Raw genomic sequence first — 26,430 nt, 5'->3', positions numbered from 1 at the left:
TTTTGTTCTACTTCGGTGAAAAATGCCAGAGGTAGTTTGATGGCGATTGCAATGAATCTGTAGATTGCTTTGGGTAGTATCATTTTCACAATATTGATTCTTCCAATCCAAGAACATGGTATATCTCTCCATCTATTTGTATCATCTTTAATTTCTTTCATCAGTGTCTTATAATTTTCTGCATACAGGTCTTTTGTCTCCTTAGGTAGGTTTATTGCTAGATATTTTATTCTTTTTGTTGAAATGGTAAATGGGAGTGTTTTCTTAATTTCACTTTCAGATTTTTCATCATTAGTGTATAGGAATGCAAGAGATTTCTGTGCAATAATTTTGTATCCTGCTACTTTACCAAATTCATTGATTAGCTCTAGCAGTTTTCTGGTAGCATCTTTAGGATTCTCTATGTATAATATCATGTCATTTGCAAACAGTGACAGCTTTACTTCTTTTCTGATTTGGATTCCTTTTAGTTCTTTTTCTTCTCTGATTGCTGTGGCTAAAAATTCCAAAACTATGTTGAATAAGAGTGGTGAGAGTGGGCAACCTTGTCTTCTTCCTGATCTTAGTGGAAATGCTTTCAGTTTTTCACCATTGAGAACAATGTTGGCTGTGGCTTTGTCATATATAGCCTTTATTATGTTGAGGAAAGTTCCCTCTATACCTACTTTCTGGAGGGTTTTTATCATAAGTGGGTGTTGAATTTTGTTGAAATGTTTTTCTGCATCTATTGAGATGATCATATGGTTCTTCTCCTTTAATTTGTTAATATGGTGTATCACATTGATTGATTTGCATATATTGAAGAATCCTTGCATCTGTGGGACAAATCCCACTTGATCATGGTGTATGATCCTTTTAATGTGCTGCTGGATTCTGCTTGCTAGTATTTTGTTGAGGATTTCTGCATCTATGTTCATCAGTGATATTGGCCTGTAGTATTCTTTCTTTGTTACATCTTTGTCTGGTTTTGGTATCAGGGTGATGGTGGCCTCATAGAATGAGTTTGGGAGTGTTCCTACCTCTGCTATATTTTGGAAGAGTTTGAGAAGGATAAGTGTTAGCTCTTCTCTAAATGTTTAATAGAATTCGCCTGTGAAGCCATCTGGTCCTGGGCTTTTGTTTGTTGGAAGATTTTTAATCATAGTCTCAATTTGAGTGCTTGTGATTCATCTGTTCATATTGTCTATTTCTTCCTGGTTCAGTCTTGGAAGGTTGAGCATTTCTAAGAATTTGTCCATTTCTTCCAGGTTGTCCATTTTATTGGCATATAGTTGCTTGTAGTAATCTCTCATGATCCTTTGTATTTCTGCAGTGTCATTTGGTACTTCTCCTTTTTCATTTCTAATTCTACTGATTTGAGTCTTCTCTCTTTTTTTCTTGATGAGTCTGGCTAATTGTTTATCAATTTTGTTTATCTTCTTAAAGAACCAGCTTTTAGTTTTATTGATCTTTGTTATCATTTCCTTCTTTTCTTTTTCATTTATTTCTGATCTGATCTTTATGATTTCTTTCCTTCTGCTAACTTTGGGGTTTTCTTGTTCTTCTTTCTCTAATTGCTCTAGGTGTAAGGTTAGGTTGTTTATTTGAGATGTTTCTTGTTTCTTAAGGTAGGATTGTATTGCTATAAACTTCCCTCTTAGAACTGCTTTTGCTGCATAGGTTTTGGGCTGTCATGTTTTCATTGTCATTTTCTTCTAGGTATTTCTTGATTTCCTCTTTGATCTCTTGGTTATTAAGTAGTGTATTGTTTAGCCTCAATGTGTTTGTATTTTGTACAGATTTTTTTCTGTAATTAATATCTAGTTTCACAGCGTTGTGGTCGGAAAAGATACGTGATACGATTTCAATTTTCTTAAGTTTCCCAAGGCTTGCTTTTTGACCCAAGATATGATCTATCTTGGGGAATGTTCCATGAGCACTTGAGAAGAATGTTTATTCTGTTGTTTTTGGATGGAATGTCCTATAAATATCAATTAAGTACATCTTGTTTAATGTATCATTTAAAGCTTATGTTTCCTTATTTATTTTCATTTTGGATGATCTGTCCATTGGTCAGAGTGGGGTGTTAAAGTCCCCTACTATGATTGTGTTATTGGCAATTTCCCCTTTTACGGCTGTTAGCATTTGCCTTATGTATTGAGATGCTCCTATGTTGGGTGCATAAATATTTACAATTGTTATATCTTCTTCTTGGATTGATCTTTGATCATTATGTAGTGTCCTTCTTTGTCTCTTTTAATAGTCTTTATTTTAAAGTCTATTTTATCTGATATGAGAATTGCTACTCCAGCTTTCTTTTGATTTCCATTTGCATGGAATACCTTTTTCCATCCCGTCACTTTCAGTCTGTATGTGTCCGTAGGTCTGAAGTGGGTCTCTGGTAGACAGCATATATACAGGTCTTGTTTTTGTATCCATTCAGCAAGTCTATGTCTTTTGGTGGGAGCATTTAATCCATTTACATTTAAGGTAATTATCTATATGTATGTTCCTATTACCATTTTCTTAATTGTTTTGGGTTTGTTATTGTAGGTCTTTTCCTTCTCTTGTGTTTCCTGCCTATAGAAGTTCCTTTAGCATTTGCTGTAAAGCTGGTTTGGTGGTGCTGAATTCTCTTAACTTTTGCTTGTCTCTAAAGCTTTTAATTTCTCTGTCAAATCTGAATGAGATCCTTGCTGGGTAGAGTAATCTTGGTTGTAGGTTTTTCCCCTTCATCACTCTAAATATGTCCTTCCACTCCCTTCTGGCTTGCAGAGTTTCTGCTGAAAGATCAGCTGTGAACCTTATGGGGTTTCCCTTGTGTGTTATTTGTTGTTTTTCCCTTGCTGCTTTTAATGTTTTTTCCTTGTATTTAATTTTTGATAATTTGATTAATAAGTGTCTTGGTGTGTTTCTCCTTGGATGTATCCTGTATACAGTCTCCGTGGTTCCTGGACTTGATTAACTATTTCTTTTCCCATATTAGGGAAGTTTTCAACTATAATCTCTTCAAAATTTTCTCAGTCCCTTTTTTTTCTCTTCTTCTTCTGGGACCCCTATAATTCGAATGTTGGTGTGTTTCATGTTGTCCCAGAGGTCTCTGAGACTGTCCTCAATTCTTTTCATTCTTTTTTCTTTATTCTGCTCTGCAGTATTAATTTCCACTATTTTATCTTCCAGGTCACTTATACGTTCTTCTGCCTCTTTTATTCTGCTATTGATCCCTTCTAGAGAATTTTTAATTTCATTTGTTGTGTTGTTCATCACTGTTTGTTTGCTCTTCAGTTCTTCTAGGTCCTTGTTAAACGTTTTTTGTATTTTCTCCATTCTATTTCCAAGATTTTGGATCATCTTTACTATCATTATTCTGAATTCTTTTTCAGGTAGACTGCCTATTTCCTCTTCATTTATTAGGTCTGGTGGGTTTTTACCTTGCTCCTTCATCTGTTGAGTGTTTTTCTGTCTTTTCATGTTGCTTAACTTACTGTGTTTGGGGTCTCCTTTTCGCAGGCTGCAGGTTCGTAGTTCCCGTTGTTTTTGGTGTCTGTCCCCAGTGGCTAAGTTTGGTTCAGTGGGTTGTGTAGGCTTCCTGGTGGAGGGGACTAGTGCCTGTGTTCTGGTGGATGAGGCTGGATCTTGTCTTTCTGGTGGGCAGGTCCACGTCTGGTGGTGTGTGTTGGGGTGTTTGAAGCCTTATTATGGTTTTAGGAAGCCTCTCTGCTAATGGGTGGCGTTGTGTTCCTGTCTTGCTAGTTGTTTGGCATAGGGTGTCCAGCACTGTAGCTTGCTGATCGTTGAGTGGAGCTGAGTCTTGGTGTTGAGATGGAGGTCTCTGAGAGATTTTCACCATTTGATATTACGTGGAGCTGGGAGGTTTCCTGTGGACAAATTTCCTGAACTTGGCTCTGCCTCCTCAGAGGCACAGCCCTGATGCCTGGCTGGAGCAGCAAAAGCCTGTCATCCACGTGGCTCAGAATAAAAGGGAGGAGAAAAAAGAAAAAAAGAAAGAAGAAGATAAAATAAAATAAGATAAAATAAAGTAAAATAAAAAATAATTATTAAAATTGTTTTTTAAGTAATAAAAAAAAAACCAAAGAAAGAAGAGAGCAACCAAACCCAAAAACAAATGCACCAATGATAACAAGAGCTAAAAACTATACTAAAAAAAAAAAAAAAAAAAACTGGACAGACAGAACCTAGGACAAAGGTAAAAGCATAGCTATACAGACAAAATCACACACAGAAACATACACATACACACTAACAAAAAGAGAAAAAGGGAAAAAAAAAAATTATTGCTCCCAAAGTCCACCTCCTCAATTTGGGATGATTCGTTACCCATTCAGGTTTTCCACAGATGCAGGGTGTATCAAGTTGATTGTGGAGATTTAATCCGCTGCTCCTGAGGCTGCTGGGAGAGATTTCCCTTTCTCTTCTTTGTTTGCACAGCTCCTGGGCTTCAGCTTTGGATTTGGCCCTGCCTCTGCGTGTAGGTCGCCTGAGGGTGTTTGTTCTTCGCTCAAACGGGACAGGCTTAAAGGAGCAGCTGATTCGGAGGCTCTGGCTCACTCAGGCTGGAGGGAGGGAGGGGTACAGAATGCGAGCGAGCATGTGGCAGCAGAGCCCAGCGTGATGTTGTACAAGCCCGAGGCGCGCCCTATGTTCTCCTGGGGAAGTTGTCCTGGATCGCGGGACCCTGGCAGTGGCGGGCTGCACAGGTTCCCGGGAGGGGCGGTGTTGATAGTGATCTGTGCTTGCACACAGGCTTCTTGGTGCCTGCAGCAGCAGCCTTAGCATCTCATGCCCGTCTCTGGGGTCCACGCAGATAGCTGCGGCTCACGCCCCTCTCTGGAGCTCCTTTAAGCAGCACTCTTAATCCCCTGTCCTGGAGCACCAGGAAACAAAGAGGGAAGAAAAAGTCTTTTGCCTCTTCAGCAGCTCTGGACTTTTTCCCGGACTCCCTCCCGGCTAGGCTAGCCGTGGCGCACTAACCCCCTGCAGGCTGTGTTCACGCCGCCAACCCCAGTCCTCTCCCAGCACTCCGACCGAAGCCCAAGCCTCAGCTCCCAGCCCCCGCCCACCCTGGCGAGTGAGCAGACAAGGCTCTCGGGCTGGTGAGTGCCAGTCGGCCCCAATCCTCTGTGCTGGAATCTCCCCGCTTTGCCCTCCGCACCTCTGTTGCTGCGCTCTCCTCTGCCGCTCTGAAGCTTTCCCCCTCTGCCACCCGCAGTCTCCACCCGCAAAGGGGCTTCCTTGTGTATGGAAACCTTTCCTCCTTCACAGCTCCCTCCCACTGGTGCAGGTCTCGTCCCTATCCTTTTGTCTTTGTTTATTCTTTTTTCTTTTGCCCTACCCAGGTACGTGGGGAGTTTCTTGCCTTTTGGGAGGTCTGCGGTCTTCTGCCAGTGTTCAGTAGGTGTTCTGTAGGAGTTGTTCCACATGTAGATGGATTTCTGATGTATTTGTGGGGAGGAAGGTGATCTCCATGTCTTACTGCTCTGCCATCTTGTAGCTCCTCCTTGCATTTTCTCTTTATTATTCAGATAAGCTAGAGGTTTATTAATTTTAGTAATCTTAAAAAACAAGTCTTTCATTTCATTCTTCTGTTTTCTATTTCACTGATTTCTACTCTTATATGTATTATTTTATTCTTTATACATATGATAGTACACTTTGGTTCACCTTTTCTAGTTTCTTTTCTAGTTTCTCAAGGTAGAAGCTAAGATAATTGATTTGAGGATTTTTTTTAACATAAACATTTTAATATCATAATCTTCCCCTTAAGAACTCTTTTAGGTATAACCTGCTAATTTGATATGTTATGTTTTCATTTTAATTTAGTTAAAGATATTTTCTAATTTTCCTTGTGTATCTTCATTGGCCATGGATTACTTAGAAGTAGTTTACTTAACTTACACATATTTGGTGATTTTCCAGTTCTGTTTCTGTTACTGATTTTCAATATAATTCTGTTGTAGCCAGAATTCATACTTTGTATAATTTCACTACTTTTTTTTTTAATTGGGGTATAGTTGTTTTACAATGTTGTGTTAGTTTCTACTGTATAGCAAAGTGAAGTAGAGTTCCCTGTGCTTATACAACAGGTTCTCATTAGTTATTTATTTTACACATATTAGCTAGTGTATTATGTCAATCCCAATCTCTCAATTCATCCCATCCCCCTTTTCCCCCTTGGTGTCCATACATTTGTTCTCTACATCTGTGCCTCTATTTCTGCCTTGCAAACAGGTTCATCTGTACCACTTTTCTTTCACTACTCTTTATTTATTAAGATTTTTTTTATTGCACTGCATATACTTTGGTGAATGTCCAACACATACTTGAAAGAATGTGTGTTTTGCTCTTGTAGAGTGGCCAATTTGCTTGATTTTGGTTGGTAGTATTGCTCAAATTTTCTATACACTTACTGATTATCTATCTCCTCTTTCTTTCAGTTAGTAGGAGGACTTCAATAATTAAAATCCACAACTACATTTATGGATTTTTATGTTTCTTCTTGGAGTTATGTCATTGTCTTTTTTATGTTTTGAAGCAATTAGATTCTTACACATCTAAGATTGAGTTTTCCTTTCAACGAATCAAAAATGCATTGTCATATTTTATCCTTTGAAATATTCTTTGTTAATAAATCTACTTTGAACTTTTAATTGGTTTTAAAAATAGTTAATAGAATAAAGGGGAAAATATGCCTCAAATTTTCCTTTATAGTTATTTAGTTACCTTTAGGTGCTCTGTGTTTGTTCATGTGAATTCATATTACTGTCTGGAGTCACTTGTTTTTAACCTGAAGCACTTTAGTATTGTTCTGCTAGCTACAGATTCTCTCAGATTTTGTTTATCTGGGAGAGTCTTTATTTTACTTTAATTTTTATTTTTTTATTTTTTCCTTTTGGCAGTGCCAGGTCTTAGTTGTGGCATGAAGGATTTTCAGTGTGGCATGTGGGATCTTTTCGTTGTGGCATGTGGACTCTTAGTTGCAGCATGCATGTGGGATCTAGTTCCCTGACCAGGTATTGAACCCAGGCCCCCTGCATTGGGAGCATGGAGTCTTACCCACTGGACCACCAGGGATGTCCCTCACCTTAATTTTTAAATGATAGATTTGCTAGATATAGGATTCTTGATTGACAGGTATTTTGTGTATGTGTGTGAACTTTAAATCTGTTATCTCCCTGCCTTCTGGCCTCAGGTATTTCTGCTGAGAAGTCAGTTGTTAATCTTACTGGAATTCTCTTGTAAATGATATGCTATTATTTCTCTTTCTGCTTTCAAGATTTTCTCCTTGTCTTTTATTATCAGAAATTTTTCTATGATGGGTCTTTGCAAATCTATTTTGATCCTACTTGGAGTTTGTTGAGCTTTCCTGGTTGTATACGTTATTATTTTTCAAAAAATTTGAGAAGTTTTCAATCATTATTTCTTTGAATATTTTTTCTTTCTCCTCTCCTGACACTCCCATTACACATATGTTGCTCCTCTATTCTTCTTTGAGCCTCTGTTCATTTTTTTCTTCTCTATTTTTTGGTGTAGAATCTCAATCAATTTAACTTCAAGTTTGCTAATTATTTCTTTTGCCAGTTTAAATATACTGTTGAGTCCCTTTGGTAAATTTTTATTTCAGTCATTGAACTTTTCAACTCTAGAATTTAAATTCTCTTTTATGATTTCTATGTATTTACTGATATTCTCTACCTGATGCAACATTGTCATCCTACCTTCCTTCACTTCTTCAATCATACTTTCCTTTACTTCTGTAAATATGCATTTAATAACTACTTTGCAGTCTTTTGCTGTTAAATGTGACACTAGTTGCTCTTATAGGCAGTTCCTTTCTCATGCTTTTCTTCCCAGTTATGGGTCATACTTCCCTATTTCTTGGCCTGTCTCATATTTTGTTATTAGAAAGTCGACATTTTAGGTAATATATTGTAGGAACTCGGGGTACTCTCTGCTACTGTCCCTCCTCCTGGATTTATTATTACAATTCACTTGTTTGTTTAGTGACTGGCTGTCCTACCCCACTGTCCTACCCCAACAGTGATATGCCCCTGATATTTCTCCTCAAAGAGTCACAGTGTTCATTATACCCCCAGTCATCATGGCATGACAGTGTCACTGGTAGGACTCTCTTCCACTCTCTCCCATAACCCACCTATCTGTGAAACTCCACTAATTGTCACTCTGGACAATTTTTCTATTATTTCCAGTAAGGCCCTGCGGCAAAATTACTCTTCAAACTAATCCAGTCAAATTTGTCTCCTTTGAGGGGATAGTTTCTGAAATCAGTATTGATATTTGTTTTAAGTGCTCCTCCTAGCTGTCTTATTCCAGAGTTTCCTCCTGCAAACTAGCAGGCCCACAGTATAAGCTGTATCTTCATTGAAGCCACCAATCTCCTCCCAATTGTTTTTCATCAAAACCTCAACTGCTGGGCTTCCCTGGTGGCACAGTGGTTAAGAATCTGCCTGCCAATGCAGGGGACATGGGTTTGAGCCCTTGTCCGGGAAGACCCCACATGCCATGGAGCAACTAAGCCCATGCGCCACAACTACTGAGCCTGTGCTCTAGAGCTTGCGAGCCACAATTACTGAGCCCACAGGCCGCAACTACTGAAGCCCACACGCCTAGAGCCCATGCTCCATAACAAGAGAAGCAACTGCAATGAGAAGCCCGCGCACCGCAACAAAGAGTAGCTCCTGCTCACCGCAACTAGAGAAAGCCCGCATGCAGCAACGAAGAACCAATGCAGCCAAAAATAAAAAAATAAAATAAAATAAAAACATTAAAAAAAGAACGATGTACTTAAAACAAAAACAAAACAAAACAAAAACCCTCAACTGCTTTTGAGAGTGCCCTTAGGTTTAAACTTCTCCATACTCTTGCAAAAGAAGCCAGTTTCTTTGAGAAGAGATTAGGAACTACCTGTTTTACATCCTGCTTTTACCCAAAGGCAAAAATCTCTGAAACAGCTGGGGATGGGACAATGGAAAGCTTCTCTTTGAGTAACACCTTTGCTGTTGGAGTTGACTCAGTGGAGGGGCAGGCAACAGTCCACAATTTTCTCAGCTTGCCTCTCTGATGTGAATCCACTACTTCACAAACTGGAGGAAGAGCTATGGGAGCCCCAGTGTTCTCAACATGCCACACTCAAAGCAGAGCCTCCATTCCACACGTGGCAGTTGCACAGACAAAGGAAGCCCCCTCGTTTAGACTGCACTTACATGTGATTTAGCCTCAGCAACAAGTGTTTAAGGGCAGGTAAGAAACACTGAAGTCATGACTCACCTGGGAAGAAAGCCCACTGACTGGGAGCTGGGAAGAGAGGGGAGTCCTGCTTCTTGGCTGCAGCCGTCTGGAGTCTCTTTCTTGCTGAGCTGGGAGAGAGAAGGGAGGGAGTGATCTTGGCTCAAATATCACAGACTCTTGCCTTTCCTACTGAATTTTTATACATTTTCTTGAATAGATGTTTCTTCATTTTCTGTTTGCCCTTAGTACTATTTCCAGAGGCTTTAAATGGTTGCTTTTACAAATAATTTCCATCAATTTCACCGGAGACCAGATCAGCAAAACTTCTCATACTCTTAAGCTAGAAATTAATACTTTAATTTTGAAAAGTACTTTTTTGGGGGGTATAGAAATATAGGTCAACAATTTCTTGTTTTTTCTACTTCAAAAATAACCTTCTACTATCTTTTGGTTTGTGTGGCTTCTGGTGAAAAGCCTGCTGTCACTCTTATGTTTATCCCTTTGTAAGTCATAGTTCTTATTTCTGCCTGATGATTTTTCTTTATCACAGATTTTCATCAATTTGATTGTGATATTCCTTGTGCAGTTTCTTTCCTGATATTTCTGCTTGAAGTTTGTTGAGCTTCTTGGATCTGTGAGCATGTAGTTGCCATCAAATTTGAAAAAAACCTTCCTTTATTTAAATTTTTCCTGCCTCTCCAACTTCTGGTACTCGAATGACATAAATGTTGGATTTACTGATAATGCCCCACAGAAAATGTGAAATTCTGTTCATAGTCTTTTTTTCTCTTTGCATCTTCACTCATCTTACCTTGTGAAGTGTCCAGTCTGCTCTTAATCAAATTTGGTGTATTTTTCATTTCATTTTGCATGTTTTTTTAAATCTCTAGTGGTTTGAGTGATTTTTTTACATGTGCTATTTCTTTACTCATCATGTAGCCTTTAACATATGCAATGAAATTATCAAAGCTATTTTAATATCTCTATGTTAATTCTATCATCTTAGTCACGATTTTTTTCTGTTACTATTGATTGATTTTTCTCCTGGTTATTTTCTTGCCTCTTTGCATGCTTGTTAATTTTATAATTGTGGATTACAAATTACTACTCCCTTTAGATCCAGTCATTCTTTTCTTAATATGTTGGATGCTATGTATGGTACGTTTCAGTGAGACTGCAACACCTTTAAAGGTATATAGGTTTGTTTGTTCTATTAGGGAGCTAAATTACTGACACATTACTTCCTGACTCCCAGGCTTGCTTTTATTCTTTGTTAGAATACAGCTATTTTAGTTTTTCCCTTAGTCCCAGGATGTGGTTCATATTCAAAGGCATATTTTTTTTCTCCCAAGGCTTGAAGATTCTACAGTCTCAACTGAATGTACAAGGAGTTTGGGGAGGACTCTGTACCTGACTGGGCTAGAAGTCTGTCTTTCAGCACTTCACAATATCTGGTATTTCTGTCAGTTCTTGGTCCCCTGCAGCAGTGACTCTCTACTAACCTTCTAGTAGTCCCTCTGCACATGTACAAATTGTCCCTCAATCATGGAAACATGGGGAACACTCTCTAGATTTCTGAGACCTCCCTCTCTGCATTCTCTTCTCTCTAGTACCTGCCCTACTAATATCAACCACTTCAGTTGCCCTAAACTCCAATATTCTCCCTCAGCTCAGTGAGGCTATTGTACTCTGGTTGGACTTCAACTTACTGCACTGTCGGAGAGAAGTTCTCCTGAGCCAGAAAGCCTGAGTGCATGCGAGGCTTGCCTTGTTTGTTCTCCTTTCCTCAAAATCACAGTCATTCACTGACTGTGGTCCAAAGCCTGGAAACATCTGCCTCATGTCTTTTCTGAAATTTAATATTATCTAAACCGAAAAAACAAGTCTGGTTCCATTTAATGGCTATAAGAGAAATTTTGAATTCTTCAATTTTAAATAAAAATTTCTATCTTTATCTCTTTGAAAATAAACTATTCATAATAATTTTTTAAAAATATTTATTTTTCAGCAACTACCTGAAGTATTACTTATTTGTGTAAAATAATATTGGACAAATATTTTATTCACAATTACCTTAATTCTTCTAGACAGAGAGCATATGATTTACCTTAGATTCAATTTTTTTTTTAAAGTGTGAATATGGCAGCAACTGTTACCATAAATTAAATATATTTATTAAATATATTTATTAAATACTTTAATAATCTGCTACCTACAAAATTTACCCAATGATGACTTTTCTTTTTCTAATGCATGGCAATGAATCAGTACATTTTAATTATTTGAAAGTGAATGAATCGAATTTCAACTACATTTTTGCATGTGGAAGGCAAAGCATTTGTGAAAGGTAAAGCATCTGTGCTTTTTAGCACTGGGCCAACTGGAAAATCATTGGTATATCAAATTGACTGTTTTCTAGGCATTTCCTACTATTTTAATGAAGAGTGAGTCAAGCTATATTCCTCCATTTACACACTAGTAATGTAAAAATCATTGTTATAGATGGAGAAACTCACAAACAAGGATAATTCTTTTATATGACCACAAAGAGAAACAACAGTGTACGAATAACCGTTACTTATAGGAGAACATTAGGTGTGCTAACGGTGTTGTTGTTGCTGTTGTTGTTGTTGTTTTTAATATAATTTGAGGGCAGGCACTGCATTTCTCAGTATATTCCCAAAACTAAGTAGCAGTCTGATAAGAGTTGCATTAAAGTAAAGGTCAAGTAATGAGGACAAGATTCCTTCCATTTCATTTTGCCCCAGTTTGTGATTTATATGATGTCACCAACCATCAATCAATCACCCATGCAACGCCAAATAAAAAGATGAAATGGCTAAGTAAAGATATCTTTTTTAAAATACAGGGGAAAAAAAGAAATAAAAATCAGCTATCAGGCTGTACACTGAGAAGACATGGCCCAAATACTCTTTTATTTGAAGCACTTGTATTTTAAGGAAGCAAAGCACATGAGCATTGCCAATTTTTCTTTGCCCAAATAATACATTAAATATTTTAGTCCCAGAGTAGTTTTGTTAATATTCCACAGTCTCAATTTTGTCTAAGAAGACCTGAAAGAGTTTTTTTTAATCCTTGAATAGTTCTTATCTTATTGGTAGGTCTTGGATAGCTATGCTATAAACACTCCTGGTTTCATGATCTTTCATGAACTTGTTCTCAACCAATATCTTTGTTATCAAAACAAGTCAATCGAGACGAGATGAGGATAATGATAACAACAGTGATTTAAAAATTAATGTTTTTGCCTACATACTATACACCCAAAACACCTTCAAGAAACACACAACTCAAAATTTCTGAAAGGAAGATGCTACTATGATCTACAAAATACCTTCTTAATTTCTAGAATTTCTTGGATTTCTGCAGTAAAATTCAGAACATTAGGAGGAAAGTATTTAAAAATAAAATGAATGACTCTGTTTTTAAATATCTTCCCTCTCAATGACAAAGGACAGACTGAAGGAAGATATAGGTTGGTATGAGGAGACAAGAAAGGATTAACAGAAGATGAAAGCAGCGGAGGGAATGAAGGAGACTGTAATGATTCTGTGTCAAACCATATCCATTAAGAGCCACACTAACATCTAGAGAGGAAGAATTGTAAGTTAATATCACAAAAGTGATTCTCTATGTATATAACTTGTAGTTTTATTCACCTTTAAATTTAAAAAAATACAAAATTTTACTGCATAGTATGTTTTAATTATTTTCTTACCAAACCCTTTGTATTAACTTTATAATATTTGATGTTAAAAATTGTCTACTTAGTATATTTGAAAAGATAGGTGCCTATGCCTGATGAATCCACAGAAAATTGCAATCCAGTACTGGTGGCCAAAGGGAGCAGAATGAAGAACACCATGCCTTAAAGGCTAGCTCTGTCTATACCTAGGTAATTAAAGAAGCCCAAGACAGATCCTTAAAACATACAAACTCCAATTTGTGAGACAGTGTTCTGTAAGGCCTACAAGTACATATATACTCACACCAAAATTGATTTAGAAAGAGAAGATGCTTTAAAACAATTTTAACAAGAAATAAGTTTGACTTTCTCCTTCATTTTAATGGCATTTAAAAATATGACACAAAAGTAATTCAATGATACAAGCATAGACTCTGTTCCCCTTTTTAATTTTCTCAAGACCTTCTTTTTTTAAGACTCTGTTTCTTCACTTATTTTTCTTAAAAAAGGGTCTTATTTTAACTAAATACTAATACAAATATTAACAAAGAAATGTGATCATTTCCACACTCAGACTTTTGTGTTCTGAATATTACATGGAAAGATGATGACAAAAGGTCTTGACCTTAGAAAAAAAAAATGGAGAAAACAAATCATTTTTATCTTGGTGTTATTTTTGGCAAGTAATATAAAAGTATACATGTATTTGGATTCAATTATGACACATATCAGAAAGGACATAACCTAATTTCAAAAGTCTTTGCTTACTGGTCAGAAAAAATAAAAAAAGAAGTAAAACTAGCAACTATAAATCACTTTCTCAAAATGTACTGAGATAGTTTCTAATATTTTCACATTTTTCTCATAAACGTGTATCAAAATCACTGTAAAGAAGCCCTTTAAATGGTATGCCTTGAGGAAAATGGTTTCATTTTCTTATAGATTGTCATTTAAAACAAAGAGGGGAGAAATAAGAAAAGCAAACAAAGACTAAATAAATGAAATTTTTTTCTACAAAAGTTTATAACTATCATTTAAATTAAAATAACTTGTGAATGGTTATAGTATTTCACTTGTTTACTTTTTATACATCTCAAAAAGCTTTAAAAAGGAAAAAAAATTTGCAGAATAATTATGGTCCATGTAATAAACATTTCTTGAATAATACCTCATGCCAGCCACTATATTAGCTACTTGAATTCCCCAAATGGCAAAAAACCAGTTTCATTGCCCAAGAGCTCACAACCCCCTGGGAGAAGGCAGAAACAAACAAATCATTAGTATAAAGGAGATGAATGCTACATTGGTCGGAATGGAATATAATACAGCAGCATGGTAGAATAGGCTTCAAAACATGATATGAAAATATTCATTTCTTCAATAAATTTCATATCTACATTTGTTCAGGGCTATAATGTCTAATAATAATTTTAATATGGAAGAGTCACAATTGACTTTGTTTTAAAGTTCCTAATCTAAGAAAAAAAACATTCTTTTTATGCCATGAGGAAAGTTGGTAATATTCATGCTAGGGGCCATATTTTAAATTTTCCAAAAACCTTAGTGTGTTCTCTGCATGATTGCTGTCATGCAGAGTCCTAGTGCCATTTAAGCTCTGTGCCCAGGAAACACTGTTAATTTGCATAGCTGGAACCAGAGGAGGCTACTACGGATATTCATTTTATGTTTAGAGGTGTTACAGATTGTGATGTCTAAAATCAGAGACATCAACTATATGTGTATGCTACTGTTGTACAAACAAAACTACAAGTGGCTTATTGGCTAATTTTCCACCTCATCTGGTTAATTTATCCAGACCTTTTCTCTAAAACATTTGAAGTGACAGTATGCCATATGATCATTCACACAGTAAATACCACTCCAAAAAGTGTATGTCTCTGTAATGCAAACGTATTCTTTGTGAATTCATTTTATTCTTCAAATTTTAGATAAAAATGGAAATTTCTGATATCATTACCATTTTTGCATCATATTTCTTCCACATTTCTGGACACTGGCTAGTGGCTAATTGCATTCCTATATAAAGTATCCAGATCTCATTTCAAGGCAAGATAGAGTGATTTTAGACATTTTGATAACTCTTCATTTCTCACTCCCCATACCATTTTCTGAAGGAACTGGCCATGTATGCATATGGATGTAAAACTGCCTTCATCTCATGATCCACTCTTTCATCTCACTCTTTTAAGAAAAATAGTTCACAGTGAGCAATATCAATTGCTCATGATTTAAATGAGGAAATATACATTTTACTTTATTCAATTTTATTTTTGTGAAAATGAGAGTTCCTTTTTATTAGTTCTTTGTTGGTGGTAACATCATAAACAAGCCTATTATTGGAGCAATTAATGTGTTCATAGGTAGTTTGTGTGAATAAAAGGTTTCATTCTTTCATAATAAAAAATTCATATCATTGAACTTAAATGAATAGGGGTATGTGAGTTTAATGTGAACTGATTAAGCTTGCTTAATATATTTTTCTCACTATAGATTATAGCATTTTACACATATGAGGGTCTGGAATAACCTCAAAGCAAAGGATCTGGTATCTGTTTTCCATAAGACAGTGTTTCACGTAATAAAATTCTCCCTACAAACTGAATGTGAGAACCCTGGATCAATATTCACTTAACAGGAAAAATGCCACACACATCATTAGCATTATTTCTTCTGACATCACTTGCCACTGATTTGTAGCCTAGATTAGGTGGTTTACAGTCACAAAGCCACAAGGTACCAATGGTATGTGATTAGTCACGAAAATAAGCCTTCTTACAACCAAGGAGCATTCTAGTCAAATAAGGGTGTGCACACAAAACTTGCAAAGTTGCTCACCTCAGGCTGGGTAGCACATTAACACATTTGTCAAGGTCAATACTATTACTCAAGATTAAAAATAAACCCCATATTTTATTTTTCTGCATCTAAACTTGAGATTATTAAAATTCCAAGATGTCTTCATTAGTTTGACCTCATGTATTTTATTATATAATTATTTAAAAAAGAGAAGAAGAGGAAGTAAAAATAGAATAAGGAAAAAAAGAAATTCACCAAATATCTGAAAGCATAATACATTATTAATGTTTTCATTTATTTTTCCTTGCAATAGTCATCAATTACTAGCAAAGATGTAGGAACTTGCCAAAACAAGACGTGTAATACTTTGTATGAATTACAAATAATTTAGGAAATAAGCTCTATGTTACTTAGACCTTAAAAAGTAGCATTCTCTTGTTTACAGCTTCCTTCCAAGGACCCCAAGAGCTTTATTTTTTGTAAAAGAAAAAAATCCAACATTCAATTTGTTGAGTTATTACTATTTGCCAGGGACTATTCTAGGTTTTGGAGATACAGAAGAAAACAAGATAGCCAAAGTCTGGGGCACACTGAGGCTTAGACTCTAGTGGGATAAATGACAATAAACTAATAACTAACTAAATAAAATATATTGTTTGCCTATGTGGATAATAGTATAGTTCTTTGGTTGCTGGGAAGAAGTGTTTTCAAATTTATGGTAGCCAAAAGAACTACTAAATAAAGCAGAGAATATGGACTGGAAAAATGACAAGGGGGCAGTTGTAATTTTGTTTAAGATAAGCATGTACTTTCCCTGCAATGGTAATATTTGTGCCAAAACCTAAAGAAGACAAGCAAGCAATCCTTGATGATATTTGAAGCCAGAGTGCTTCAGTGAATGCAGAAGCTTGGGTCTGGCCTAGAATATGTTTGGGAGCCTCTAGGAACAGCCTGGAGTCTGTGTGCTGTAGTGAAACGAGCAGCAGAAGCTGCAGCACTGGTCCTAAGAGGTGAGGGAGGGGCAGTTTGTTAGGGTCCTTTCCCACAGTAACAACTTTGCCTCTAAACTAAGAGAGATAAATACTTTCTGAAGAACAACTATAAAAATTCTGAAAGATCGCAGACAAGTGGTTAATAAGATAACATCTCACCATTTAAAACTGTCATATCAGCTGGCATTGTCTAGTCACCTAATCTGATATTGTTATTGGATTAAGAATGGCAGTTGTCAGGCTTCCCTGGTGGCGCAGTGGTTGAGAGTCCGCCTGCCGATACAGGGGACACGGGTTCGTGTCCCGATCCGGGAAGATCCCACATGCCGCGGAGCGGCTGGGCCCGTGAGCCATGGCCGCTGAGCCTGCGCGTCCGGAGCCTGTGCTCCGCAACGGGAGAAGCCACAGCAGTGAGAGGCCCACGTACTGCAAAAAAAAAAGCTAAAGTAAAGACTGCAACCCACCGAAATAGCCTACATTTACCAAAACTAATACCTAAATATTATATACCCATGCATGAATATGGTGTGAAAATAAAAGGAGCATATGCAGCATACAGAAAAAGTTTTTTGTTTTTTTTTAGTCACCGAAAGAAGAGTTCTTTTGACGACTTTAGAGAACATTTCTTCCGAGCAACCAAAGAGCTATGCTGCCACCTACTGGTCAAACGATCAGCACCTACAAGATTTTGCAATTCCTTATTAAAAACAAAACAAAACAAAAAGTAATAAATACATACCCCAGATCATAATAGAGTCATCACATTCTAAAATGAGGATTATAAAAATACTTGGTCACTAAGTTAAGACAATACACGGGTAAAATTCTATTTAGATCCCTGCATTTATTATAAACCAAACAATACTGTTATTTTTCAGGTGGTCTTATGATAGTGCAACACATTTCTCACGGCTTTTCTATAGGGGGAAAATATCACTGATACACTGCTCAAAGTTCCAGTATTCTATTCTTTTACAGTAACAACAAATATATTTTCTGGGACTCCCAGAAACAAAGCATTTAGCTTTAGAAGCCAAAAGTGCTTTTAAAAAAGGAAAACCTCAAAGTAAGTCTTGGTTAATGACTAGCTGTATTAAAAGTGAGTCATGTAAAAGCTAATAATACACTAGCTTCTTTGAGCACTAATGTCCCTAAAAGAGCTGTGGCACTTCTACCCCTTTCATTTAGAAACATTAGCACCTAAGCATCTAACAGAGCTGCTGAGAAAGTAGCCATTTGTTCATCCGTAACTTCTTTCTTGTAAGAAAAGGCAAAGCAGTTGGTGCTGTATTGAAGGTACTATCCCCACCCCCTGATTATGTGATAATGCAGTCCTTTGATATCTTATTCTTTTGAAATTCTTCACATCCAAAACAAGCACTTCTCTTTTTAACTGATAGAAATTCTTCATTCTCATAAGGCAACAGAAAACATAAAAATTGAGGGGAAAATAGAAATCAAGCACTTAAACAATTTTAAGCTAGTATAATTTGTATTCCACACTTTGTTCCAAAAAAAGATCTTGATGTGTATGTTTCCTGTCTTTCATTTAGAACGCAAATTGCAGACACTGGAGAAGGAAAGGGTGCATCAAATAAATTCTGTGCTTGCTCTCAGAGCAAAGCCACTCTGAGATAGTCTGAGTGCTTTGAACTACCTAGCTTTAATGTTCCTACCCCTGAATGCTTAATCAAATAGATTGCCTCATCAGAAAGAGTTTTTTGAAAACTTGCTTAAAATTTAATTTTCCTTTAACAAACTCCCACATTTTCCCTAAATATGTTTCATGCTCCAAATGGTACTTAAACCTTTGATAAGAACCACATTATTTCTTTTTTTTAGATGTTTTTATGTTTTATGTTTTAATGTGTATATATATGTATATATACACACACATATTTTTCCCTCTCTTCTTTGTCATTTTCTCTCTTTCTCCATCTTTCTCGTTATCTATTAAGTCTATGATCTTAAATTTCTTTTTGTGTATGTCCATATTCTAAAACACTGAATAACCTAATCCACTGAACTTCTATCTTTATACACAACATTGATTTAAATCCATGCACTACTTCTTATAATAACTTAAACATCCTTTTAAACCTAGAATTAAAAATAACTTTTCATTCATAATGACATTGTGAGGGTGAAAGGAAATATGAATATCACACTTTAGGGTTATTATCTTTTATGCTACCTATATCTGAATTGTCCCTGATATATGGTGGTAAAGATTCTTTTGAAAATCACCCTTCTTGGTCACAATTCAGAAAACAAAATGTGTATTAGCCACATAACATTGCTTTTCAACTTTATAATAAGTGGAAAGTAAATGTCTTCAATATTTACTGTTGCTTTAAGAAAACAACTATTTTTTTAATGTTCATGCTAATTGTTGAATTTAATCTGATCTAACATAAGCATTTTTCATTTTATTAGCCTCTATAATATTTTATTTCAACCATAATATACCATTAATTTTTGGTACACAACTTATTTTAACTTTTATTATAAATAATGTGGAAATCATATACTATAAAGCTTTTTCACAGCTTATTGAGTTAAATTTGACATGAAATTGTAAGATATTTGTGGTGTCATGGTGATTTGATATATGTATACATTGTGAAATAATTCCCACCATTTAATTTATTAACATATATCACTACCTATTTATGTTTTCACTTTTGATAACATTTAAGTTCTACAGTCTTAGCAAATTTCAATTATATAGTACAGTGTTATCAACTATAGTCACCATGTTTTACATTAGATCTTTAGACCTTATTCATCTTATAGCTGAAAGCTTGTATTACCCTTTTACCAGTCTCTTTCTGTTTTCCTTCCTCCTCCCTGCCAGCCCCTGGAAACTACTTTTCTACCCTGTGATTCTATAAATATGACTTCTTTTTTATTTTATTATTTTTTTAAGATTCCACATATAATACCATGCAGTATTTGTCTTTCTCTGTCTGGCTTATTTCACTTAGCAAAATTTCCTCAAGATCCATCCATATTGTATATACATACACACACACCATATCTTCTTTATTCACTCATCCATTGATGAACAACTTAGGTTATTTCCATGTCTTGACTATTGTGAAAATTGCTGCAATGAACATGGGAGTGCAGATCTCTCTTCAATATTCTGTTTTCATTTCCTTTGGATATATACCTTGAAATATAGTTGTTCTTCTTTTATTTTGAGGAATCTTCATACTGTTTTCACAGCGGCTGAACCAATTTACATTCCCATATAAAACATTTTATGTATTTTCAATTCATTTTTTATAGGGGAATCATTAGAATGGGGATCACTGACTTAAAAGATATTCATGATTAACTTAATATATGTCCTGCAAACATGATTTTAAGATTCTTCTCTTTGCTCCAAAATTTAGGTTAAGTCATCAGGAATCAAGTCCAAAACCCTGGGATCTGTCATTACTGGAGAAAGGACCATGGAGAGGTTCATTTGCCACTGTCCCAGAGTGAAAGGTACAACTTTAGAACAGTTATCGGAGAAGCTGTGTTAACCAAGGGAGGTTTTCCCCTTTGGAGGCTTTCACTGCTTCATCTTCAGGTCTATAACTCAAGGAGTAAAGATTGTCAGCCCTTCTTGTTTTTAAAAGGATAGAGGAAGCCCTGGAAGTATACATAGTTGGTATAATACAAACCTTATTATACACAAAGAATAAAAATACTAGGTTATTTGTTTGGATTATAATCCCATAAACTCTAAATGAGAACTTCAATTTAATGTGATATAGAATAAAATTCCTAAATCTTGTAGGATATGCCATCTGGAAATAATGTTAACCTAAAGTCTCACTGGGTTTTAATACATTTCTTAAGTTGGTTGCAGCTCAAATATTAATACATTTGCTATAGACATTTCAAAAGCATTTTAATTCATGACTATAAATGAGTATAAATAGATACATATATGTATCAGGAGATATTAATTAACTAATGTAAAGCAAAATAGCAAATAACTGAACCAATCTGTGTTTCTTTTTATTAGTTCTGTGGTAAAGTAATTTTTCACTTAAGGACTTTATGCTTTGACAACTATACGGAAATGCAAGTACATGAGCAATTAAACAGATTCCTTTGATGTTATCCCATTGTACCTATGTACAGGCTAAATTGCAACAACTGAATAATACAAATTCAATGTAGGATAAAATTTAATCAATGTTTTAAATGTTATATTTTAAATATTATGTAATCATCCCACATGTTGGATAATACTACTAGCATCTCCTTCCACTCCATTACTATTTTAACAATCTCCACATAGTTCATGTCATTATAACTTTCATTTGCTGTTTTTCAGTAAAGGACATGTTGAGAATCTTTAGTTCATGTAATTGTTTGTATACAAGTGTTCAGTGGAATGATTCATGCTGTCAAAGGGTCACGTAAAACAAACAAAAAGATGACGAACCACTGAAGTGACTCCTGTGTGTTTTGTGTGTTTGGTGACCCCTGTGCTTCCTACTTTCAGTTAAAAGCTGTTCCAAAAGTTAAAAATAGGTTTTGGATCTTACACCATGCACAAAAGTTAACTCTAAGTGGATTAAAGACTTAAATGTAAGACCTGAAACCATGAAACTCCTAGGAAAAAAAACAGAAAAAAAACTCCTGTCACATGAGTTTTGGTAATGACTTTTTGGAAATCGTACCTAAATCAAAGCAACAAAACAAAAACAAAACAAACAAACAAAAACACAAGTGGGACTTAATCAAACTAAGAATCTTCTATACCGAAAAAGAAACCATCAACAAAGTGAAAATACAACCTAAAGAATGGGAAAAAATTACTTGTAAACATATATCTGATAAGGGGTTAATATCCACAATATACAAAAAACTCATACAACTCAATAACAAAACAAATCCAATAAAAAAATGGGCAAAAGACCTGACTAGACCTTTTCCAAAGAAGATATATAAGTGGCCAACAAGTACAGGAAAAGATGCTCGACATCACTAGTCACTAGGGAAATGCAAATTAAAACCACAATGAATATAATCTCACATCTGTTAGAACGGCTACTATAAAAAAGACAAGAGATAAATGCTAGTGTGGATGTATAGAAAAGGGAACTCTTGTGCACTGTTGGGCAGATTGTAAATTGGGACAACCAGTATGAAAAACACAATGGAGACTACTCAAAAATTAAAATAGAACTGCTATATGATCCAGCAATTCCACATCTGGGAAATATATCCAAAGGAAATGAAAACAGTAACTCAAAAATATATCTGCGCCCTCATGTGCATAGGAGCATTATTTACAATAGCCAAGAACAACCTAAATACCCACTGATGGATGAATGGATAAAGAAGATGTGGTGTATACGTACGATGAAATACCATTCAGCCACACACACACAAAACCCCAAAAACAAGAAACAGGGAACTCTTACCATTTGTGACAAAATAGATGGCCCTTGAAGACATTATGCTAAGTGAAATAAGTCAGACTGAGAAAGACAAATACTGTATGATCTCACTTACATGTGAAATCTAAAAACACACAAAAAACAAAACTCCCAAATCATAGAAAAAGAGATTAGATTAGCGGTCACCAGAGGCAAGGGGTGGGAGGGAGAAGTGGAGGAAGGTGGTTAAAAGGTACAATATTCCATTTTTAAGATAAATAAGTACCAGAAATATAATATAGAACATGATGACCACAGTTACCACTGCTGTATGGTTTATAGGGGAGCTGTTAAGAGAGTGGATCCTAAGAGTTCTCATCACAAGAAAGTTTTTTTTTCTTTTATTGTATCGATATGAGACAATGGATATTAACAAAACCTTTGTGGTAATCATTACATAATGTATGTAACTCAAACCATCAGGCTGTACACCTTAAACTTATACAGTGATGTATGTTAATTATTTCTCAAGACAGGAAAAAATAAGGTTTTAGTCAGCCAATGGTTTACAAAATATCACCAGACTGCATCCACCTAATCATCTTTACTATTTAACACTTCTTTCTTAGGTTTGAACTTTTGGAGATTTATTCATGGTGTTTATTTTGAGACTCCATAAAGACACTTAGAGGACTGTAAGGGGACGAGAGCCAGGAACACCAACACTTAACCCCACAGAGTTATGCACATGTCCGTCCCTCCCTATGGAAATGCAGCCCATTGAGGGCAGGAGCTGGGTTTCATCCATGGTGGACTTTTTTCACGGTACATCACCTGGCACATCAAAGCTACTGGGAAACTCAGAAAAGGGGTATTTGAGAGTCGGGATTGACTAAATCTATTCAAAACTCATCTAATCAAAGTAAGTGAGATTGTTTTACTTATTGAGGAATTATAAAAATTACAAAAAAGAACTTCATTTTTTCCTGAAAGGGTAAATTTCTAAGGCACTGTTCCTATATGTAAGTCATTGAAAACACAGATAGAATGATATCATTGCACGCACACACACACACAAACACACACACACACAAACACACACACACACACATACACACACACTAACTTGTCACATTTAATACAGCCTCTCGGGCTCATAAGTATTATCATCTTAGAATTAGGATGGGGCAAGGAGAGGGAGGCCTGTAAGTGAAAATTCTTTCATTCTGAGTCCTTGAACTTGAGTTAAGACTGGACAGAAAGGCAGGTTAGAATAGTTAAGGAGACCTGTGATATGGGAAGAAGAAACAGTGCAATCTTTGGGTAGCTCTGCTCCATAAGTCAGCATTTCACTATGCGGTGACTTACGCACTAATCCTTTATCTTATTTCACTGCATTTTATCCCATTTATTCATATTGGGGTCAGTGAGACAGACACAAATAGATTACAGATATACACAGCTTTACAATATTATTAAGCATATTTTATAAAAAGCTAAAGAGGCATTTTTCCCTAGTTAGTTTTAAATTTAATGTAATAAGGAATTATATCTTTGTATATGGTATGCTGAGTTTAAAAAATCTATGTGTGCACTATTTACACCCAACAAACTTGAGAAAACTTGTGTCATGGTCAAGAAATTTGAAGCATACTGCAACATGCTAGATGTTTTGGAAACTTTTCTACTTTCTCACTTGTTGGGTTTGAGCTTAACTTAATTCTGAAGTTTTGTATATTAATGAATGCATTATTTGGAGGGTGGTTATCTATAACATAAATAAACATAACATTAAATGTCAACAAAGATACAAATGAGAAATAATCATCAAATATCACATCTAAACAAATTAGCTAACAGATAACCACTAAATGGTTATCCAGGTCATCTAGTCATAGCCTTAATTCCTGCCTCATGTACCAGCATATCCTGTTTATTTCTTGTGGATTAATGTAAGTAATATGACCTCAGTGCTTCTCTTGAAACATAATATTGCATTTCCAGCAGATTTCATTTTAAGAAGAATTTATGGGCTGAACATCCAACTTCATTTTTACTTGATCGTTTTTACTTATTGTAAGTAGTTATTCCCTTTCCTGTTCTTCATTATTCTCACTCCAGAAAAACCTACAGGGTGGGATCCACTAGGAACAGTTGATTGCAAGTTATTTAAATATTAATTGATTTCAGTTCAAGTGCTCTGGTACATGTCTTCAAAGAGTGACATGTATTTTTAATGAAGATAGACAGTAGATGACATACCCATTGTGAAACATCAATAAAAGAAAATATTGGATACTTCTCAAATTGAAAGGAAAAATAAAAATTTTAAAAAGGTCAAATAACTTTCCCATGGGAGAGATGGATAGAAAAATCAGCTTGTTTTCACTTTTTGGAAAAACATTCTTAAGAATGGGTTATAAGAGAATCTTGCACTGTATGCAATATATAATAGCAGATCATATCTCTTTTTGTTTCCTCCACCACAGTCACTGTTCAGAATGCTTTGTTTATGGGAGGTCTCATTAACAGTTCTTTACAGCTGACCCCTGCTGTAGAGGGTATTACCACTCCACAGGTTTCTATCACACAATTTTCTGGGTATGTCAAAAGCATATGCCAGAGCAAAAAGGGCAGAGATAAACCTTGGGGATTCTAAAGAGTGACACCTGGCTGGAATTCAATTTGTCAGGAAATGTAAAGCTGTGTTGCAATGCATTTTAAGCTTGGGTTAGCTTAAAATGACTCATTTGCTGGTGTTTAAAATTAACTCTCAGGACCTCTGTGACAGTGTTCAAACTCTGTACAAACATAACGCTGAAATATTTAAACCCAGTGCAAATTATGTTCTGATTCAAGACAATGAATATGCTTAATTAAACTGGCACTGAAAATGTAAATATTTTAGCTAGTATTGTATTAACATTTAAAACCCTGGGAATTAAATTTTACTTTTCTAATCTTTCATAACGATGAAATTCAAAATGTTATTGTTGTGTTTATAAAGGAGTCCATTGTTAGGCAGCATATTCATTACGAAACAATGGTTACACATTTAATTGCGCAGCAGGGAAGGGATTCAGTGGTTCAATACTGCATACAACAATAAGAGATTTACCAAAAAAAATCAATACAATGTAATTTTGTATTCCAAAATCTGAAGTCATAGAAAGAAAGAAGGTATCACAATCACCTGATATTTGTAATTATGGTTATATTCTATCTTAGTGGACTCTGTGAACAAATTGTTTTGTTAATAAAATAAATTGGCATTCTAATTAACTAAACTAAAAACAGGGGCCCTTTCAGGGGAAAAATGTTATGCTTTATCTAAGAACTAACAGCAAACCACAACAAAATAAAAATTAAAAACAAATTAACACTACCTTGATTTTCTGAAGTGTGTAAATGTGGTTCTTTACTAATGAAATAATCCCCTATCATTTTATGCAAAGCCATTTTATCTTTTTTTGGTCTGATGTTGATTTCACTTTGTGCAACAATTTGGTATAAAGACAAAACATGGAAACTGGATATCTTTCACCCCAATACTGGAAAAATCAATGCTATCAAAATTATTAAAAAGTCAGGAATTCCAAGATGGATTTTTTTTGTTGAATTTTAAATAATCTTAAATGCTCATGGAATCTGCTAACATTTTAAAATATTTAATTGAAATGGCTATTCTGAATGTGAAGAAGTGTACACCTGTAGCATTTAAATTGATTGATCTTCTTGTTTCATATGGTTAGTTTCCCACCCTACCTCACAGCTACCTATATTGACAAAACAGGATTATCTTCAGGGTGTGTCTGTTCTCCTATTCATTTACATGTATTTTCTTTAATTACAAGTATGAGAGAAAAAAATCAAATGGAGTTTTAAAGTAAATAATTTGTTTACATCAGCATTGACAACAATGCCCTTGTGGTAGGTAGCCTCTAATATGACTCCCAATAACCCCTCCCTCTTTTTTATCATGCCCTATTATAACCCTCTCCCCTTGAGTGTGACCTAAACCTAGTGACTTGAATAGAATGAAACAAAAGTGATGGGACAGTATTTCCAAGATTGGGTTATAAAAAGAGGGATCAGCCTTGGATGCCCTCTCTTGCTCACTCACTCACAGGGAATTCAGCTGTCTCCCATGTTTTCATCCATGCTATAAAGAGGCCTTCATGACAAAGAATTAGGGAGGACCTTCAACCAACAGCTGGTGAAGAACTGAATCCTGTCAGTACGCACATGCATAAGCTTGGAGCAAATCCTCTCCCAGTCA

The 26,430-nt window shown here is 35.5% G+C and overlaps 1 protein-coding gene across 8 annotated transcripts in view; it reads right to left on the bottom strand.

Moving 5' to 3' along the window:
* The window catches only part of LOC307185936 (uncharacterized protein), a 693,527-nt gene that overhangs the window by 287,312 nt on the left and 379,785 nt on the right, over positions 1-26,430 (bottom strand). For 7 of the 8 annotated variants that reach the window (XR_013828209.1, XR_013828210.1, XR_013828211.1 and 4 more), the window contains one exon: positions 9,286-9,374. The exons of the other annotated variant lie outside the window; for it this stretch is intronic. Coding sequence is in view for 4 of the 7 variants with exons in the window: in XM_079920517.1 (XP_079776643.1) it covers positions 9,286-9,374 (89 nt within the window). In the remaining 3 variants the exon portion in view is untranslated. The remainder of the gene's footprint in view (positions 1-9,285; positions 9,375-26,430) is intronic. 8 annotated transcript variants of the gene reach the window in all.

This window comes from Stenella coeruleoalba (assembly GCF_951394435.1).
Source record: "Stenella coeruleoalba genome assembly, chromosome: 4".
Classification (NCBI taxonomy): domain Eukaryota; kingdom Metazoa; phylum Chordata; class Mammalia; order Artiodactyla; family Delphinidae; genus Stenella; species Stenella coeruleoalba.
The sequence above is the reverse complement of the archived record's forward strand: the minus strand, read 5'-3'. Positions and strand labels throughout refer to the sequence as shown.